Below are 21,258 nucleotides of genomic sequence, written 5' to 3' on the forward strand. Positions count from 1 at the left end.
CATGCACACACACAAACACCACCAGCAGCAGCAATTATTAATTTTTTAAATTGAGCCTATAGAGGTGGCTCAGTGGTTAAAAACATTGACTGCTCTTCCAGAGGACCCACACTCTATTCCCAGCATCCATAGGGCAGCTCACTGCCGTCTGTTAATTCTAGTTGCAGGGGGTACAACACCTTTTCTGCCCTTTGTGGGTACTGCGTACACATGGTAGACAGACATGCACACAGGCAAAACACTCACACACATGAAATCAAACTGAAAATTAAAAAAAAAATGTAACCTTACTTGAGCTAGATATCATATATCTTTGTAACCCCAGCTCTTGGGCGACAGAGACAGAAGGATCAGGAGTTCCAGGTCATCTTTGTCTATATTGTGAGCTTAGAATCAGCCTGTTTCAAAAACCAAATCCCCAAACTCTCCACCTAATTAAGTTAGTATTTATGCGTTATTTTCAGTGTGCTACATACCAGATTATGAACATCCAGCTAGGTACAGAGGGTAAGAAGTTGGGAAGAAAAATCCCTGTTATAAAGTGCAGTGGATTTGGTTAGGGAGGAAAGTAAGTATGTAATGTACTGGATATGCTGTCTGTTAGAAGTATGAGAAAGGCTCCATGGGAAAGGGCTGTGGTCAGACAAGGGCAACGCAGTCAAGGAAGGCTCTTACGTAAGTTTCAGTTGTAGAAGACATTTTGCCTTAAACATTTCCCCCCACTTTTCTGAGACACGGTTTCCCTGTGTAGTCCTGGTTGTCCTGGAACTCACCCTGTAGACCAAACTGGCCTCGAATTCAGAGATCTACCTGCCTCTGCCCCTGAATGCTGCCCCTGAGTGCGTCACCATGCCTGGCTTTAATTTGTTTTTCAAAAGATATCTCTAGTATTTCTTTAATTATTCTTACTCTGTTTCTTTCTCTCTTTTGTCTCTTTTTCTCTTCTCTTGCTATCTCACTGTCTTTGTCTCTCTCTCCCTCTCTGTATATGGTATGGTGCATAATTTTGAATGTGTGCAGAAGCCAGAGCAGGACCATTGGGTATCTTTCTGTCTCTCTGTCTCTTACTGCCTTGAGAGAGATTTCTCACTGACCAGAAACTCACCATTTCTGCTAGTCTGGATGGTTCCTGAGCTCTTAGAATCCACCTACCTTTGCCTCCCACCTGCCCAATGCCATAGTTACAGGCATATACATCCATACCTGGCTTTTTATGTAGGTAGTGGAGACTTGATCTCAGGTCCTTATGCTTGCAAAGGAAGTGTTCTTATTCATGGAGCCATTCCTAACCCTCATATATTATCTTTTAAACTACTAATAGTAATCTTAACATTATAAGCTTAGTCTGAAAACCTAAACATATAGTTTGATTAAAAATTGAAGTGAGCCTGCAGTTTCAGGTAGAGTATGTGGTTAGCATATTCAAGGCCCTGGGTTTCTTATCCCATAAAGGAACTATTATACAAAGACTAAGTATTTCTAGCTTTATGTAAACTGAGAAAGATAATTTTAACATTTGTAAAACAAGACCTTTGCTTAAACAAGTATGTATCAGTTTGTCTGTTTTTCCTAACATCCTTCTTTCTTTTTCAAGATCTTAGCAGTTAATATAATTTTTCAGTTTCCTTGTCTTAAAACCTTGCCTTCCATGTGATCTGATGTTCTGTAAGACTGATCCTAAGAAATTCTTGCCGTGTGGCTCCCTCCTTAAAGCCTCACTCATGCCCCAGTGCCAAGGACAGCCTGAGTAGTACCATCTTACTTGGCATATAGTCACCCATGCCAGTTTTTTTGTTATTTAGATAACTTCGTTATATACAAAGGAAAGGAATTCATGTACTACTCTATTTTGTGTAAGATTTTAGTATTTGTTTAGGAATAAAGAAACAGTAGTGCTAAATTTAGTGGGTGAAAATATGAGAAACATGCTATTTACATCGTCCGAACATAGTTATTGATTTCAACAGGAAATAAAACATCCTTCTAGATGGGTTACATAACTGACAGTACCTACCTAACCAAATGAGCAAAGTTAAGATTACCAGGAATGAGACATGTCTTTGGTTATACCATGGTGAGAAAGGCATAGCTTCACTCCTGTGAGATGCCCACCAACCGTTTAATTTCTGTTTAATTTTAGGGAAACATGCAGACTCAGAGATTTGCTTGAAATAACTGCCTGAAGTTCCTCAGAAGTGTCATTGTCTTGAAAGTCAAAGATAGATAAGGAAATGTCTATTTAGAGAAGACTAACAAGATGTCACAACTAGAATTTTGATCTGAAAAGGAATGTTAGTTAGTGGGGTATTGGAGGAAGGGCTGTAGATTGTTTTTGTCAATGTTAATTGATTGGTTTTGATAGACCTTCCTTGTATGCGATGCCAATGTTTGAGAATGTGACATGAAAGACATTAAAAAATGTTTTTGTAGCATGTATTGTATATGTTTATAGTATATGTAGTAAATAAAAGTATGGCAAAAAAGAAAAAGATTTTTAATTTAATTTAAAAAAATTTTAAATTTAAACTAGAAAGAAACTTGCTTCATATGTTAATCCTAGCTCCCTCTCCCTTCCCTCCTCCCCCATCCCCACCTCCAACACACATCCCATCTTCCCTCTGCTCCCCAGGGAGGGTGAGGCACTCCATAGGGGATCCCCAAAAGTCTGTCATATCATCCGCAGCAGGGCCCAGGCTGTCCCCCGTGTTTCTGAGAAATACAATTATTAAAGTTGAAATTGTTAAAAATACAGAGTTGAAAAGAATCTGTCATTTAATACAGCCATTTAACATGGTGTGAGTAAATAAGGAAAAAGTTCAAGTGCTCAAGAGCTTTATTGACCCTTAGTTTGTAAGAATATGCAGATTTAATTTTTTAATTTTTTTTTCTTTTTGGCTTTTCAAGACAGGGTTTTTCAGTATAACAGTCCTGAAGCTCACTCTGTAAACCATGCTGGCCTCGAACTCACTGAGATCCATCTGCCTCTGCTTCCTGAGTGCTGGAGTTAAAGGTGTGCGCTGCCACTACCCAGCTAAAATATGCAGATTTTATTTATGTGCCTATAGTTAATATCTTTTTCTTTTTCAACAGTGTGTCATGATGATGTAGTTAAGATTGTGAATCTAGCGTGCAAATATAACCTTTGTATCATACCAATTGGTGGTACGTATTGTGTTTTTCAATTTTTAATATGATTAAATTTGTTCTATTTAAAATATTTGTGTTTTTAATTGTATTCTCTTGAATATAGACATTGTAATTATAATGTAGTCATTGTAAAGGATTGGATGCTCATAATGATCGTTTGTGTTGTAAGTAGGTCTGCCTACACTGCCTGAGCTGTTGTTTACTTGTAATTCATGTTCTTTTCCTTTATGGATTGTAGTTGAAGCTGTACTTTAATATGAAATAAGAAAATGTTGTTTAGTAATTTTTTAACCTGTGTGTCTGTGGGGAGTCATTTTATTTTTCTAAGGAAAATGTAAATGTGCCCAGTCTCAGCTTTGGAGCACCAGAGTGATCATAGAACACTCTTAAGAATTAAAAGTTCACCAGTGCACTGATGGCTAGTCAGTACCTCTGACTGTAGAAAGCTAGTAGTGATCTTAAAGTAAATTGATCTTTGAGTTCTTGTTATAATTGTTGTTGATTGCATGATTTTAATAAGCAAAAGGAAATGACCTTCACTCACTGTATTGGCATTGGCAATGGAAATCAGACCTCAGCAACCCTAGGAGCCCCAGATTCCCTCTGCAGCTGAGATTGTCACTTTAGTTAGTGATGTTATAAGCAAGTGGTTGTTACCAACTGAAGGTGGTGTGCTTGCGACTGACAATCTTGGAGCCTGGTGAAATTAAACTGCCGTGTTGTACAGATTACTTCTTCTGGAAATTGAATTCCAGAGGTTTCTTCTACACAAAGACTGTATAGAAATATCAACTAAAATTTTATTTTGATATGGGATGATAAAGATAAAGTTAAAAACTTAAAATGTTGTATTAGTCTTTGTTAAGAAAGCTTTTATCCTTTGACAAGTTATATTAAGAGGAAATACGAGTACATTATTTAAATACTCCTACATATTGTTTATCCTATCTTATCACTTTTCACCAGAGAGTATGAAAATTTGTTTTTTAATATCATGATCTGATCATTTAACCTTTTAATTTATTGAAGCTTTTTGTGTAAGACTTAATTTAACAGAAAGACAGTCATGTAGTTATGGTAGTTAATTGTACTTCTAGCTGTTCAGGACTTATGTTTTTGTTTTTCTTTTAAGCTACCTCTCCTCGGTGACTGTTAGTAGATCTTTGCTTATCATGATTTTGGAGTCCTACAAACTGCTAGGGATTTCCTTGAGGGTGTCATGTCCAGGGATGGAGCCATAGCCCATTGCTTTCAGTTCCATAGTAGTCTGCATGTGACATTTAGTTGCATAAAATAAAGGTGACTTTGTTTTCAGTGTGTTAGCTTTTGTAAAGTAAAAATAAGTGTCGGTGCTAGCAAGCCCATTTGTGTTCTCTGTACTAGGGATTTGTTCCAGAAATGTAGTGGAAGCAAAATAGGTAAACATAAAGTTTTTGTTTCCTGTTTTGACAGGAGGAACAAGTGTGTCATATGGCTTGATGTGTCCTGCAGATGAGACAAGAACAATAATTTCTCTGGACACTTCACAAATGGTATATGATATTCTAAGATCTATTTGGGGTTGTTTTCTGTTTAAATCATTTTCTTAATACTGTATTTTAGCTTCGTGTTCAGGTAATTAGAAGTAGGTTCTCTTGTTCTAAGATACAGATCTTGGTACTGTACTGCCAAATTAGCATGTAAATTGATCATTTGAAAAGCATAATTTTGAAGCTTGAGACTGGATAGCTTGCTGTCTATTATTGTAAAGAAACTATTATTAGTTATGAGTAATGCATACCTACTTGCCTCTCAGACTCAACCCAATGCTTTTGCACCTTTGCTGGTGATGAATGGAGAGCTGGTTTTTATAAGGTCTGAAAGCTGGATGGTGTTAAGGCTTTAATCCAAATTGAATTTTACTTTCATCCATCAGTAGTAGTCCTAAGTATCAACTTTGTGTGAACTTTTTAATTTGAATCTTCTTTGAACAGCAAAGGTAGAGGGAACAGAATGTCTATGCTCAGAGTGAACAGTTACTAATGTTTTGTTACATTTGCTCTTTCCTTTTTCTAGGACTTTAAAAACAAATCTTGATGTGTCTGTTTTGTCTCTTTTAAAAAAGGTCCTTTTCTCATATAACTACTGTGTTTATTTTATCACCCTTGTCAAGCCAAAATCAGTTAACTCACACCTATTTTTAAAGGTGTTTTTATGATAGTTGATTAGTTCTAATGGGACTCTAAAAAGGGCCTTGTTAACTTTGGTTGTTTCTCTTTAGGTATCGTTTTATCTTTTATCGTTTTCCCAACATTCTGGACTTTTGAAGAAAGTAGGCTGTTTGTAGTATGGAATGATACATTTTGAATTCATCTGCTTTCTTCCTTGGTGTCTTTAGTTTTTCTTATAGGTCCTTGATCTAGATTTCATCTTCCTTTCCTCCTGTCTCCACTGCTTCCCTGCCTCCCTCCTTCATAGAAAGCTTATCTTATAGATATGGCAATCTGTTCTTTAAGTACATGTTATTTGCTTAAAAAATCAACACATAATTGGGCATGCTTTGGATACATACTTACTTTGGGTAATGGTCAAATCACTTGTTAGTGCATCTATGGCTTTATTGTATTTTCTTCCTTTTTTGGGGGGGGGTGTTTTCAAGACAAGGTTTCTCTGTATTGTTTTGGAGGCTGTCCTGGAACTCCCTCTGTAGACCAGGGTGGCCTCGAACTCACAGAGATCCGCCTGCCTCTGCCTCCTGAGTGCTGGGATTAAAGGCATGTGCCACCAACGCCCAGCTTATTGTATGCTTTTTAACGTCATATAATATTGGGAGAAATAGGGACTAAACTTGATAGTAACTGCTGCTTGCTTTGTAACACTCCTCAGTAGCCTTTCTTCTGATTCTGGAGTTTAAGAAATGACAGTGTCTTCAAGATAGTTTAAGCATACCCTATTCTGGAATAGGCTCTAGAATGTTCTTAGATTTCTGGGTAGTTGCAGATACCTTAGCTCCTGATCCTCCTGTGTACCTCTGGAAATACAGGTATGCACCACCATCCTGGCTCAGTTCCTTTTTTGGAGTGTGAGGCATGAATAATGTGTTTTGTTTCTTGTTTTTTTCTCAGAATTTTTTTTAGGTGCAGAGATGCTGTGTATTATGTTTAAATATCGTAGAAGGTGTTTTTTTTTCTGTCCCATTTCCCGATTCTTATATATGATTGTTATGTTAACAGCATCACAAATAGATGTTTCCTATATACTGTTTTTTTTAAATATGGACTATCCTATTTATTCCTTTAGCAATCCTTTTGGAATATATCACTACTGTCTACATTTTACAATTGAGGACTCACTAAGACTAGATAGTTATTGCCTAAGCTAAGCAGTTGCATTTAGCTTAATGTCTGCACAAAGGTGGAGTGTGTGTATCTACTCCAGCACCTGCAAACGTACTGCTCTTGTTGCAACATCATGGTGCAGAGTAAGGATAAGGGGGCTTACTTTCCTTACTTCCTGATTACTGCTTTGTCACTGAAGCTTTAAATCTGCAAGTTAGGTATTTCCTAAGAAACTGTTAATGGCTCAAAGAAATGAGACCTCTCTTCCTTTATAACAGAACCGGATTCTCTGGGTTGATGAGAACAATCTGACAGCTCACGTAGAGGCTGGGATAACAGGACAGGAGTTGGAAAGACAGGTATGTTCTCTTCAAACAGCTATATTCTCTGTCTGAAGGAAGCACCTTTCACAATACGTTGGTCACTCAGTGAATCTGCTCAGTTTTTGTTGTAGGTTGAGCTAGAACTGAGAATACGGTAGTGAATGAAACACTGTTCCCTGCCCTCAGGGGACTTACATTGGGATAGAAGATTGGAGAAATAGACAATGAATGATTCAAGGCAAGACTATGTATGTGTCATCAAATGGGGCCAGTAGGAAGAACTTGAACAATTATGTATCCTAGAGGTTTGACATTTAAAGTGAGACTCAATAGAAGGGAATGAATAGGAACAAGTTATGTAGGAAATTGCCATCATGACATTACTTGGTATGATAACCTTAAAAATTAATAAAATAAAGTGAGACTCAGGGAAGAGTCAGAGTAGCAGAAAGGAGACCAGGTGAAGAGGTCAGCTCTAAGGAAGAAGTGTGTGTAGGAGTGGTATGGGCAGTCGTTGCTTTTAGGACCCTTAATCTTCTGCTCTTTCTCAGTATTTGAATGAATTTAAAAATTTATGTTTATGGGTTCTGAGTAGGTAATTATTAAAAATGAATTGATTTATGGGGCCTAGAGAGATGACTCAGCATTTAAGAGCACTGACTGCCATCAGAGGATCTGGGTTCAATTCACAGCACCTATATGGCAACTCACAATTGTCAGCAACTCCAGTGCCAAGGGAATCCATCACCCTTTTCTGGCCTACATGGGATTGCATAGAATGTGGTACACAGATATACATACAGACAAAACACCCATATACATAAAAATAAATGAATCCCTCCCCAAATTTAAAAATTGATTCTTTAAACTTCCCCAATATGGTCAAGATGACTGTAACCCAGCTTTTATAAATTAAAATTAGGAGTTGAGATTTGTTGGTGACACATCAGTTGCTTTGTTCAAACCAGATTATAGTTTATCCCTGAACCTTTAGTAAGAGACAGATTGTTAATTTTATTTTGTGCCCCCCCCCTTTTTGAAATGATTAAATTTGGTCTACTTGTGACTAATTCTTGAAAATTTTGTTATATTACTAAAAGATTTTGAAGTATTAAAAGTTTCACTTATGAGTAGGTTTTAGTGAAATTATATTTGGAGAAATTCAGTAGCTAGCAAATACTACCACCTGCCCAGCTAAGGCATTTTATCTCCATGATCTGAAAAGTAACTTAAAATCGAGCAGGTTTGTTGAGGTATTGTTAGAGATCTTCAAACAAATCAAGGCTTTATATAGCAAAGATAAAGAATTTATTAATTATTGCAGTGTCTAGTGAACTTTGATAATATTCAATGAAAAGCATCTAGAAGATCCTAGATTAATCTTCCATTAGCTTGAATGAGAGACATTATCGACAGCCATTTTCTTTAACAACAAAGAATGGCCTTTTAGGCCTCCAGTTTTATATCCTTTATTTTAACATTTGATGTAGTATTTTAACCTTTCTAAGTTTTTCTTTTTTTTTAAAGGTTAAAATTAAAATTCAAGGAACATATCTCCTTGAAACTTAAGTGACATTTCTCTCCAGTAGGTGATCGTACCTGCTAGTTTGTTTCTCTTATTGCAACACAGACCCTCCTGTGTCTGCAGTGGCTGTCACAGCTGGGCCTGAAGCCATCTTCATCAGATCCCTCCTCGTGAAGTTCTACTTCAGCCAAGAAAACAAGCTTATAGTGTCCTGTTCATTCCTCAGAGAAGGCTTAAAGTGACGCAGACACTCAAGTTGAATAGCAGATTTTAATTTCTTGAACTTGTAAATTACATTGGTTTTTAATATGGTTAAATGTTATGGTACATTGCTAACATACCAGTTACCGATTTGGGGGTTTCCTTAGGTTTTATTAAATCTCTGGCGACTTTTTTTAAATCTAATAGTCTTAGGTATGTGTGCTTAAGTTTTTTCTTTCCAGAGATAACATTATAAATAATTTCATAGTACCTTGTTTTGTTTTAGTTTCAAGTAGCTACTAGTGCTTCCTTTAAACTTCCAATATAGATCTTAGCTGTGCCATGTTGGACAGACTACTAATAACCTTTATGCTTCAGAATCTTCATATATGAAGTAGAGGTGTTACCTCTCAAGGTAGTTTCTAAAATGAAGTATGTTACTAATTTATTCCATTAATTTTATCAAACATTATTTACTTGATTCAGGTACACTGAACTTGATTCCTTTAATAGCTAAAGATTTCCAAACGTCCTCAGTGCCGATTCCTTGGTTGTGTAATAGGAATTGCAAAAGCTGAAGTGTAGTGATAAAGTTTGTAGTCACCTCAAATATTACTTATTTTGTAACATACCCCCACATTACATTCCTCAGACTTTATACTTACATCCAAGGCTCAATGCACAGAAATTATTCCTCTAATAAATTTTCCCTTTTCAACATGACTGCTAAATTTATGGGAGAATCAGCATCACATAGTATCTTTAACTATCACTGAATATTGGTAAATGATAATAACAAATAGCAAATTTATGTTATATTTATACTGTGGATTATTTTTGTACATGGCTTATTTTCTCACTCTGCTACCACATTATATTCTATAGGGCTAGACCTCTATCTTTTCAAATGAGAGGAGAATTTTAACTCTGAAGTTTCATAAACTTAAATATCCATTAAATTTTTAGGAATAGTGTCTGGCCACCTGTGCTGGCTATTTTTATGTCAACTTGTCACAGCTTAGAGTCATTTGAGAGATGAGAACCTTAATTGAGAAAATGCCTCCATAAGCTCAGGCTGTAGGTAAGCCTGCAGGTCATTTTCTTAATTAGTAATTGATGGGGAAGGGCCAGCTCATTGCAGCTGGTACCATCCTTGGGCTGGTGGTCCTGGGTTCTATACGAAAGCAGGCTGAGTCAGCCATGGAGAGCAAGCCAGTAAGCTTTCTGCATTATGGATCATATATTTTTGTTTTATTTCTCTAATAGTTTCAGTGAGGTGTGGGTAATTTGCAGTCATCTAAAATGTGCTGTTTGACACTTAATATCCCTGAAGCATCATCACAATCAGGGTGGCAAAACAAATCCTGTTTAGGTGCTAACATATCTTAGGGATTCATGAATTTTTTTCTTCTTATTTAATAAAGCTGAGAAAAGAATGTCCATATAGATTGTTTTGAAGATGGAGCTCTGGTGGAAATCTAATGCACTGATAATTTTCATTTTACCCTTGTTTATTTATGATTGGTTATTAATCTCTTAAAAATAAATATATTGACTATTTAGTGAAAAAAGGAACAAGTGATGTTCTTTCAATTCTGTCTTCCTGAAGCAAAATTAGAAAATATAATTTGCATTGCTGGCATGTAAAGCCTAATTTATTTTTAAACTAATGGGCTTCTACGTTTTGGATTACAACTTGCATGCCACACTTACACTGAGATACATGGCACAGACATCACTGACATGCTCGCCATCTCTGCATGACTTACTTGAGAAATAAAGCAGTTAGTTGCTGCACTGGATGACTATCAAATGGTCAACACAGATTGATGGGCTTGAGTGCAGGCTGCAGCGAGTATACAGATGGTGGTGTCTGTACCGTTTGACAGGAGATGGCCGAGACTTTAAAATGATTTCAGTGGAATGGCTTTGGTGTTGTTGCAGTAAAGGGCATCCATTCAACCTCAGGTGCTGTACAGATGGTGAAGCCAAGCTAATATAGAAAAATGAGGGACGAGTGACTATTTAATGTACAGGAATGCTTGGTCCACATCACAAGTAAATGATGGTATTGCATTTGGGAAGCCTAGCCAGATGGCTGTACATTAAAACACACGACTCCTTGAGAGAATTAAGTACAGGCAATTTGCTCAGATTTTCTGGAGGCCTGCTGCATATTATATTAGGGTAGGGGAGAAAGAAAGATGAAGTGCTTTATTTATTGAAAGTGTTAGGTGAAGTTGGCAGTTATTTGAGTATAATCTGATCTCCATAAGTATTTAAAGTGTCTCTTTAAGGGGTTGGGGCACAAGGAAGGTTCAGCTGGCTTTGAAAACAAAATAATGTGAAGAGTAGTGGTTTTTGACCTTTACTTTTTCAGTTTTATGAAGGTTTTCCACTGGACAAAAAAAAAAGTTTTCTTTATTGGGTTAATGTGTCAAGAATACTAGAAACAAATTGAAGGAGTAAATGTGTTGAATGCTGTGTGAAATGGGACCATTTTTGCTATAAAATTTTACATTTTTGTTTTTCAGCTTAAAGAAAGTGGTTATTGTACAGGTCATGAACCAGACTCTCTGGAATTCAGCACTGTGGGAGGATGGATATCCACACGAGCATCAGGCATGAAGAAAAATATCTATGGCAATATTGAGGACCTGGTAAATTTATTTCTAGTTACTGTCTAATGATTAGTATTTACAAAATACAATAAAGTGTTTAAAGCCTTTAAAAATTAAGGATCTGGCCAGGCATGGTGGCTTGTCCCTTTAATTCTAGGACTCAGGAGGCAATGGCAGGAGGATCACTGAGTTCAAAGCCAGCCTGGTCTACAAAGTGAGTTCCAGGACAGCCAGTGTTCTGTTACGAAGAGAAACCTTGTCTGAAAAGCCTAGATAGATAGATAGATGGATGGATGGATGGATAGATAAATAGACAAATAAATAAATAAATATTAAGGATTAAATGGTAAATCTTTCCAAATATACTCCTTTTGATTATAGTAATACTGATTGTGCATAGTAGAAGCAATTAAAAGATACAATTGTGGTCATAGTTAAAGATGTCCTTTTTTATTATTTTTAAGTTTAAATTTAGATTAGAAACAAGGTTGCTTCACAAGTCAGATCCAGGTCCCTCTCCCTTTCCCTCCCCTTCTCTCGTGCCCTCCCCCCCAACCCCCCCCTATCCCCCCATTTCCCCAGGGAGGGTGAGGCCCTCCCATGGGGGTGTCCATAGTCTGTCATTTCAACCAGGGCAGGGCCTAGACCCTCCCCCAAGAGTTCAGGGTGAGAGTGCTTCTCACATTGTTGGATGGGAGTCCAAAGTCCGTGTGTATACTCTGGATGAGTACTGATCTACTGCCCAAGGCTCAATAGATTACCTAGGCCTCCTCACTGGCACCTACATTCAGGGGGTCTTGATCAGTCCCATGATGGATTCAGCCTGGGATTCAAGAGTTAACCTTTGTCAGGTCAGCTGTTTTCTGGGGGTTAAACCAGCCCAGTCTTAATCCCTTTGATCATCAGTCCTCCCTCTCTGTCACTGGATTTCTTGAGTTCAGTTCAGTGCTTAGCCGTGGGAGTCTGCCTCTGCTTCCATCAGCCACTGAATGAAGGTTCTGTTTCCCAGACTCTCCGGCCATGGGATTGTAGGCTGGCACTACCCAGATCTATGTCTAAAATCCATATATGAGAGAGTACATGCCATGTTTCTCTTTTTGTGACTGTGTTACCTCACTCAGGATGGTTTCTTCTAGTGTCATCCATTTGCCTGCAAATCTCAGGATTCCATTGTTTTTTTCTGCTGAATAGTACTCCATTGTGTAAATATACCACATTTTCTCTATCCACTCTTCGGTTGAGGGGCATCTAGGTTGCTTCCAAGTTCTGGCTATTACAAAAAAAGACGTCCTTTTAAAAATGACTAATATTTAAGATTTGTGGTTGTTTTATAGTATCTAACTTATAAAATATGCAAATAAATGTTTTTTATTTATTTAACTCCATCAAGAGTTAAGTGGTCATCATACCCCCCCCCCCATGATATCATTGCTATTCTTGCTTTAGGAGATTTTACATTTACTTTTCTGAAGTAATTCTTTTTTCTGTATACAGTGGAAGAACCTCATTGAAATGGTTCTATCGTAGTGGTATAGGCTGTCGTATTTAATGTGTGCGAGGCTTCTGGGAACATGATACTGCTGTAACTGTGGGTGCCTTATTAAGTGTTAGATACCATTGTTGCATTTGCAGTTTTTCTGGGGGCAAATTGGTTTACCTTTCCGAGCTTCAGTGTTCTTTTCTGTAAAATGCAATGATTATATTAGAATTACTATATGGTTAAAGGACATAAAATGCAATTTTCACTGGTCTTATGTATAGTAGGTGGTTCATAAATGTTAATATTTTGATAACATATTTAACTTGACATTTCCCTACATTGTCTTGCGATTTATATTTAGTTCAGACTAGCCTAGAACTTGCAATTTTCTTATTTCTATTTTAGTTGCTAGGGTACAGACAGGCAATACCATGCTGGGTGGTGATAGTACTTAAAAAAAAAAAACCTATGAGGCTGTTAAATTAAAGTAATACTGCTAATATTGTTCTTCTTTAGTTCTTTAAGTCTAACGTCTCAGGGTTTTTATTAATACTTCTGTTGCTAGGAGTATCAGAATCATTTCATAAGAGACATTAGTTCTTACCAGTCATTATCCAGTATTTTACATTTATAAAAATGCTTCCTGTTCTATAAAAACTACAGTTTTCTTTTGGTATTAAAACTAAATCCATCTGTAGAGAAAAATAATTTGGGGTTGCCATTAGATTATTAAGAACTTTATGTCAGGCAAGTGCTTGATAGACCATTAAAGTGTTAAAAGTTTAACCTCTTTTTCTAAAGATTTTTAAAAGGGAAAAGATTCTGCATACAATTAACTCACTTACTGCCCGTTATTATGTAACATTTTATTTTTAAATTTCTTTGTAACATATTGTATCTTTTGAAACTCATAGTTTTCATTACTTTTATGAAAACTCTAAGCCGGGGCGTGTTGGTATTGCACCCCTTTAATCCCAGTACTTGGTAGGCAGAGGTAGGCATATCTCTGTGAGTTCAAGACCAGCCGGGTCTACAGAGCGAGTGCCAGGATAGGCTCCAAAGCTACACAGAGAAACCCTGTCTTGAAAAACCAAAAAAAAAAAAAAAAAAAAAAAAAAAAAACTCTAATAAGGTCAGTATTTTAGTCTTTGTGGCTACATAGAACTCTTAAAACATTTCAGAGTGTTAATAATTCTTTAATAAAAGTATAGACATAAAAGTATAGTAAGTCATGATACTAGTATCTTGTCTAACTTGGAAAAATGTTGAAAATTATATTCATCCTTAGTGTACAGATCAGTAAAATATGTGAGAATTCTGAAGGGCATCACAACTATGTAATGGGTGGTGTTTTATTAAAGAGGTAAATGTATGTGTTGCAAGTACAGACACATATTTAACATTTGCTTGGAGTTTACACTGTGTCTTATATTCAACAGGTGGTTCATATGAAAATGGTAACACCTAGAGGAGTAATAGAGAAAAGCTCCCAAGGACCTCGTATGTCAACAGGCCCTGATATCCATCACTTCATCATGGGATCTGAAGGTTGGTATAATTGTAAAGTCTGGAAAATATGTTAATGACTTCATTTTGGGAAAATCTGTGGTACTATCATATCGGGTCTTTGAAAGAAAGGCAAGGTTTATAATTTTAAAGGATAGTAAGTTTTTATGATGTACTGTTTTTTAATTCATACTTATAAAGTTTTTGCTTTTTTTTTTTTTGAGACAGGTTTTCTCAGTGTAGCCTGACTGTCCAGAAACTCACTCTGTAGACCAGGCTGTTCTCAAACTCACAGAGATCACCTGCCTTTGCCTTGAGTGCTGGGATTAAAGGCAAGTGCCACCAAGCCCAAGCCCAGCTTACTTCATAAAGCTTTTTATAGTGAGAACATCATACTAAACTTCCTTCTACACTTTATCTTTTATGTTTCTAAAGAGAGTGTGGTCTTTTTGTTCTTTTTTTTTTTCAAAATTTTTAGTGTATCTTAGGAAGCAGTGGTTAGGGCGTAAATATTTCAGTTCTATATGTTACAGTTTAATCTTGTCACAGTTACCAGATGAAAGCACTGGTGAATTGTTCTTTTTGTATCTTATTTTTCTGTAAGCATATGTTTTGTTACTTAGTATAAATGTTTTAAAAACGGAAGTTTAAAATTCCTTTTATTTATATATCTTTTAAACTTCTGTTTGTCATTTAAGTTTTGGTTTTGCAAGTAATATCTATTGCTTGCTTGCTTGCTTACTGTTGGATAGACTAGAATACCATTCTTCAGATCCTTTAAAATATGTAGTTCCTTCTGTTTTGCAAGCTGTTGAGTAAACACAACCGTAAATGGTGCGAGTAAAGTAAACGGGCCTGTTTTACAGATTTTGGAATGGGATAGGGACATCCCTCAAATTCAGAGAAATATGATAAATTAAAGCATAGTGTTTCTAAATTGAAGCTGAGGCACTCATTACTTATTTCAAAAGATAGAGTTTGGAAACATTTAGCTGTATTCAAGAATGAAAATGTCATGTCCAATCTGTTGTATGCCACGAGGGAGAGTGACAACACTTGTGGGTTCCATAGACTTCAATAAGTTACACGTAAGTGGAGTAGCTGGTTGTCTGGGAATGCAAGACAAGGACTCAGGAGCCTTGCTTTTCCTGACAGCCCAGATCAGGAACAGAAGCAGGGTTTATAAGCACAAAACCATAAACATTTGTTGCCAAGTTATAGGTACAATTCTCGACAATCAGAAATCAAAAGATTAGGGAATTTCCCTATGTGTTTCACCAATGCCAACCAACACAGAATGTCGCCTTTTCACTCTAGCTGATCAGATTCATTAGTTCTTTCTGTTCTTAGGAACAGCCACAGTGTTTTAGAGAACTAAGGGCCTAACAGACTGGTTCTCTTGTCTAATGAGGAGGTTGCTCAGCCATTGGAAAGTTCCCAGCTCCCCTAGGGCTTGGGAACCTGAACTTTGTTTCACCCTATAGGTAAAATGGAGTCTTAAGTCAAATTGGCAGCACTTAGGACAAAGTGCTTTTGCTTGTCCCTTCAAAAGAACAAGTATAATCAAGGTATTCAGGCACAAGTTCTGATCTTTGATAGTGACAGCAAAGAAGGAACAAATAACTATGTTTCCTAATCTCTCTCTCTCTCTCTCTCTCTCTCTCTCTCTCTCTCTCTCTCTCTCTCTCTCTCTCTCTCTCTCTCTCTCTCTCTCTCCCTCTCCCTCTCCCTCTCCCTCTCCCTCTCCCTCTCCCTCTCCCTCTCCCTCTCCCTCTCCCTCTCCCTCTCCCTCTCTCTCTCTCTCTCTCTCTCTCTCTCTCTCTCTCTCTCTCTCTCTCTCTCCCCCCCCCCCCCAAACTCATAGAGATCCCAGTTGCTGGAATTAGAGGTGTTAGCCTCTGTGCCTGCTACCCTCAATTCTTTCTTGTGGATAAATTGCTTAAGCGTTCCTTTACTCCTTTTCACACTTACAAGCATGTAGCATTTGGGACCTATGGGAAGGCTAAGGGAATTCTTTTTATCTTTGCTTAGAGGTAATTTGAAGGTTGTATTGATTTTTTTTGTTGTATTTTTGGTTTTTTTTGTTTGTTTGTTTTGTTTTATTTTGAGACAGGGTTTCTCTGTGTAACAGCACTGGCTGTCCTGGAACTCACTCTGTAGACCAGGCTGGCCTCCAACTCGAAGAGATCCGCCTGCCTCTGCCTCCCGAGTGCTGGGATTAAAGACATGCGCCACCACCACCCTGCAGGCCTTCCTTCCTTCCTTCCTTCCTTCCTTCCTTCCTTCCTTCCTTCCTTCCTTCCTTCCTTCCTTCCCTCCCTCCCTCCCTCCCTCCCTCCCTCCCTCCCTCCCTCCCTCCCTCCCTCCCTCCCTCCCTCCCTGCCTCTGTCTCTCCCTCCTTCCCTTCTTTGTAGCCTTCTAGTATTGAAGTTATAGGCCCTGCTTGGGGAGAAGATAGATTCAGAATCAGATGATTTCATTACAGGCCTACCACTATTGACAGGTGGGCACATCTTTCCTGACATTGTTTTGTAGTTCATGGGGCTCACAGCTGGATTGATTGTTGATGCCTTTTCCTATAGCACTTACACAGTTCCAGATTGCTTGCTCTATATCTTGGAACCAAGGTATGCATCATCTTCAGCAGTAGACTCTTCTATTCTAGTTCTAGTGGGCAAACATCAGGACTGTAAAGAACTGTTAGTTTGGAATCTTTGGGATCTCTGTGACCAACAACCCCACATAAGTTATACAGTGTTATAGTGAAGTGGGCTTGGATTTTAACAGTGATTATTGCTCTCAGACATACTTTTCATACCTATCATTTTTCCTTGTGATGAAGTTAGACTCTGTGTTACTTCATATTTAGTTTGTTTTGTATTGTTAGTTTGATGTCTTAGAATAGTGTAATAGTCACTTCTAAAAGTGAGTCACTTTTTGAGAATTTGTGAAGGATTGGTATGACTCCCTTAAGTATTTGATAGTTTTCAATAATGAAGCCATCTGTTTCTTAGATTTCCTTTTTAAATCTCCATTTTTCTAAGTACCACTTTTTAAAAATCAGGTAAGAGAGAGTAGAGAGGGTAAGAATTGTATACATTGCAGTGATTATCGTATGTGAAATTGTCAAAGAACAAACTTAATAAAAGAAAATGTAAGAGTCATAAGATAGGAAGAAGGACTGTGAAATGCCATTTTCTAGGCATGACATAGTTATTGTAGTCATGAACTTAGTAGCACTGGGCTTGTGCAAGACTGGTCCTGTCAACAATGAAGTTATGATTGGCAGGAGTGGGGGGGAGCCATGGTGTTCTATCCCTTGCTTCTGAACTAATGGATATTGATAGATTCTGAGAGAGAGGGAATCATCATCCTGAATTGTATCTCTCTCTCTCTCTCTCTCTCTCTCTCTCTCTCTCTCTCTCTCTCACTCACACACACAACATATTTTTAATTAAAATGTTTATTAAGATTAAGATGTGAGTTCTTTTTTTGAAAAAATATTTTTAACTGGTTATCCTTTGCTTTATGTCTAATATCCACTTATGAGTGAGTATATACTGTGTTTGTCTTTCCATGTCCGGCTTACTTCCTCAGGATGCTTTTTCTCTAGTTCCATCCATTTCCTGCAAATTTCAAGATGTCATTTTTTTTTTAACCACTGAGTAATGCTCCATTGTGTAAATGTACCACATTTTCTTTATTCATTCTTCCGTTGAGGGGTATCTAGGTTGTTTCCAGGTTCTTGCTATTACAAATAATGTTGTTATGAATATAGTTGAGCAGATGTCTTTGTGGTATGAATGTGTATCCTTTGGGTACACAAGAGTGTTATTGATGGGTCTTGGGGGTAGATTGATTCCCAATTTTATGAGAAATGATCATACTAATTTTCAGAGTGACTGTACAAGTTTGCACTCCTCCAGCAATGGAGGAATGCTCCCCTTACTCCACATCCTCTCGATCATAATGCACAACCCCACAGAAGCTAGGAAAAAAGAGGATTCCTAAGAGGGACACACATGGAGGGCCCCAGGAAGGGAAAATAGTTAAGCTATCCTGGGTGAACTGGGAGGGGCAGGTAGAAGGGAGGGGATGGGGAATGGGAACAGGATGGATCAAGAAGTCAGAATTGGGGGAGAGAAGAGGGGAAGGACAATGAAAGAGATATCTTGATAGAGGGAGCCATTATGGGGTTAGGAAGAAACCTGGTGCTAAAGAAATTTCCAGGAACCCACAAGGATGACAGCTGAGACTCCTAGCAGTAGTGGAGAGGATGTCTGAACAGGCCTTCCCCTATAATCAGATTAGGGACTGCCCTAATCGTCATCATAGAGCCTACATCTAGTAACTGATGGAAGCAGATGCAGTGACTCATAGCCACGCACTCGGCTGAGAGAGAGGGAGGAGGGATCTTATGAACAAGGTGGGGTGTGTCAAAGAGCACGATGGTGAAAACCACAGAGACAGCTGACCCAAGCTAGTGGGAGCTCACAGGCTATGGCTGGGGAGCCTTCATAGAACCAAAGTAGGCTCTCTGAATGTGGGTGACAGTTATATGGCTTGATCTGTTGGGGTGGGGGCTGGTAGTGACACCAGGACCTATCCCAGGTGCATAAACTGGCTCTTTAGAGCCCATTCCCTATGATGGTCTATCTTGCTCATCCTTGATACAGGGGGGGAGGGGCTTGGTCCTGCCTCAACTTGGTATGCCAGACTTTGTTGACTTCCCAAGGAAGGCCTTATTCCTTCTGAGGTGTGAATGGGGGGTAGGAGGAGAGAAGGTGGGGAAGGTGGGAGAAAGAGAGGGAGGGGGAACTAGGGTTGGTGTGTAAAATGAAAGATAACTTTTTTTAAATAAAAATAAAAAAAAATTAACTCTTCACAGTTCCTTTCAATTTCAAGAATGAAGTCTGTGGAAGCCAGGATATAGGAAGGATCATTGATGAGAAGTGTATCTTAAGACAGAGAGGCTAATAGAACAGTTACTTTTTTTTTGAAATGTCATGAGCCCTGCCTTTACTGTCCACATTTTTATCAGCATGGTGGTCTTCCAAACTCCTACTAGAATTGCCCATCATCTCTGTTTATGGCCTTCTAGGATTTCTTTCAACTACCACTTCAGACTCTTCTATATTCTTTTCACACACCAGGTCCAAAAGCCTAAGAATTACATGTTCAAATATATTATAGCAAAGACCCCATTCCTGTCTTAGTTACTTTTTTAGTGGTTTGACTAAATACTAGACACAAAGCTACTTGAGTGAGGAATAATTTGTATTGACCCCAAAAGGGAAGGTATGATGATTGTACTGAATTAAATTCCTGGGGCCATGACTTGAGGCTTCTTGATGATATATCCACAGACTAAGAATTAGAAGGCTTGGGCAGAAATAGGGTCATTTAACTCTTACTGCCAGTCTCCTTGTAACATATGTCTTCCAGTGAGGACCTCCCTCTTAAAGGTTCCAAGCCCTCTAAAACAGCACTTCCACAGGTGGAGACCAAGTGTTCAAATACATGAGCCTATGGGGGATAGTTTATGTCCAGCAATAATAGGAACGTATTTTATATTATTTTAGTCTTTGGAAATTTGTTCAAGTTTGTTTTATGAAGGAGGTAAGGTGTGGCAGTGGCTTGCTCCTTCTCTCTGATCTTTCAGTATTTTTCTCTATATCTGATATTTTTATTATCTAGTCCAATTAAGAGCTCCATTTGCAGTTTTCAAATCTTTTTACTTGTCTTTGATTTTGAGCATTTTTTCATGATCTGTTTATGGATTTTTGTGTTGATCCTGTTTGAAATTTATTGAATTCATTTTATGTATAGGATTTCTGCCCTATGGTCTGTACCCTGCCCTCATAATACTTTCATTATTTATCTAGTAATATAATTAGTGATTTTTCATGTTTTTCTGAGAATTATTTCTTTGTTTTCTCTCTATTATTTTTATAGCACAATGTGTCACAATCTTTGTCAGTCTGTCTTCAAGTTTGTTCTTCTGGTTCTTGCCAGATCATATATTATTGGACAGGTTCTTTAAGTGAACTTTTCATTGCAGCTCCCAGAGTTTTCAGTAGTTCATTGATTATAATGATAATCAGTGTAAAATTGTGAATCTTGAAACCATAGCAAATGAAAAAAATCCACAAACCACATACTGTGAGATTCCTTTCATATAAAATATCCAGAATATGCATATTAATAAAGACAGAATATATTTATGAATAGTTGGCTAGGTGCAGGTATGGAAATGGAGCATGGCTATTTAATTGGTACAGTTTGGGGGGAGATTAAAGCGGTCTAAATTTAGTTTATAGTAATGATTGTGCATACATGTGACTATACTAGGGGCAACCTATCAGTGGTTTCTTCTCTGAAGAGAAATGAGTCTCCCCTCCTGTAGCAGCCATCAACAACCAATAGCTCCTCAGCTAGGGGTAGAACTTAGAAGCACCTGCACGGTCTATGCTGCAATTATTGACTGGCTTAATCTTGTGCAGGTAACTATAGCTGCTCTGAGTTCCTGAATGCAGCAGTCACACCATGTCCAGATAGATGACAGCATGTTACAGCACTCCACTCCATCCTCTGGTTCTTACATGCTTTCTGTTTCTTTTCCACAATGTTCTCTGAACCTTGTGGGGTTGACCCAGATGTCCCGTTTAGAGTTGTATGCAATATTCTCCTATTTTCAGCATTGTAACCAGTTTTGTACAGACTGAAGTTCACTGCAAAAAGACGCTTCTCTGATCTTGTGAACTACACTGATCTGTGGGTATGAGCAACCCACAGTTTAGAAGGCAGTTTGACAGTATCATTTTAGGAAAACAACAGTAGTGGCCCTGCCAACCCCTTTGCACATATACGGGACCTATGCTCTCCCCAGCCATAGGCTTTTGACCAGCATGGCAATACTAGGCATTAGTATACTCCCGTGGACCAGGTTTCAGATCCAACCAGAAAATAGTTGTTTGCTTCTCTAACAGTCATGCCACAGTTGTGTTCATGTGTATGTCTTGCCCGACAGGTTGGTACTGTAGCATTCAGGGATCAGTAGTACAAAAGGTAGCCAGCAGGAAGAAAACTTCCAGGTTGGTTCCAGCATGATTTCTGTAAAGGGTACTGTGTCTTCAAC

At 38.0% G+C, this 21,258-nt stretch overlaps 1 protein-coding gene across 2 annotated transcripts in view; it reads left to right on the forward strand.

Annotated features, from left to right (window-relative positions):
- Agps (alkylglycerone phosphate synthase) overlaps positions 1-21,258 on the forward strand; it is a 95,071-nt gene that overhangs the window by 30,336 nt on the left and 43,477 nt on the right. For both annotated transcript variants that reach the window (XM_040745623.1, XM_040745624.1), the window contains exons 6-10: positions 3,091-3,162; positions 4,600-4,679; positions 6,743-6,823; positions 11,048-11,173; positions 14,054-14,162. In XM_040745623.1, coding sequence (XP_040601557.1) covers positions 3,091-3,162; positions 4,600-4,679; positions 6,743-6,823; positions 11,048-11,173; positions 14,054-14,162 — 468 coding nt within the window. The remainder of the gene's footprint in view (positions 1-3,090; positions 3,163-4,599; positions 4,680-6,742; positions 6,824-11,047; positions 11,174-14,053; positions 14,163-21,258) is intronic.

This window comes from Mesocricetus auratus, unplaced genomic scaffold (assembly GCF_017639785.1).
Source record: "Mesocricetus auratus isolate SY011 unplaced genomic scaffold, BCM_Maur_2.0 Super-Scaffold_100004, whole genome shotgun sequence".
Classification (NCBI taxonomy): Eukaryota; Metazoa; Chordata; class Mammalia; order Rodentia; family Cricetidae; genus Mesocricetus; species Mesocricetus auratus.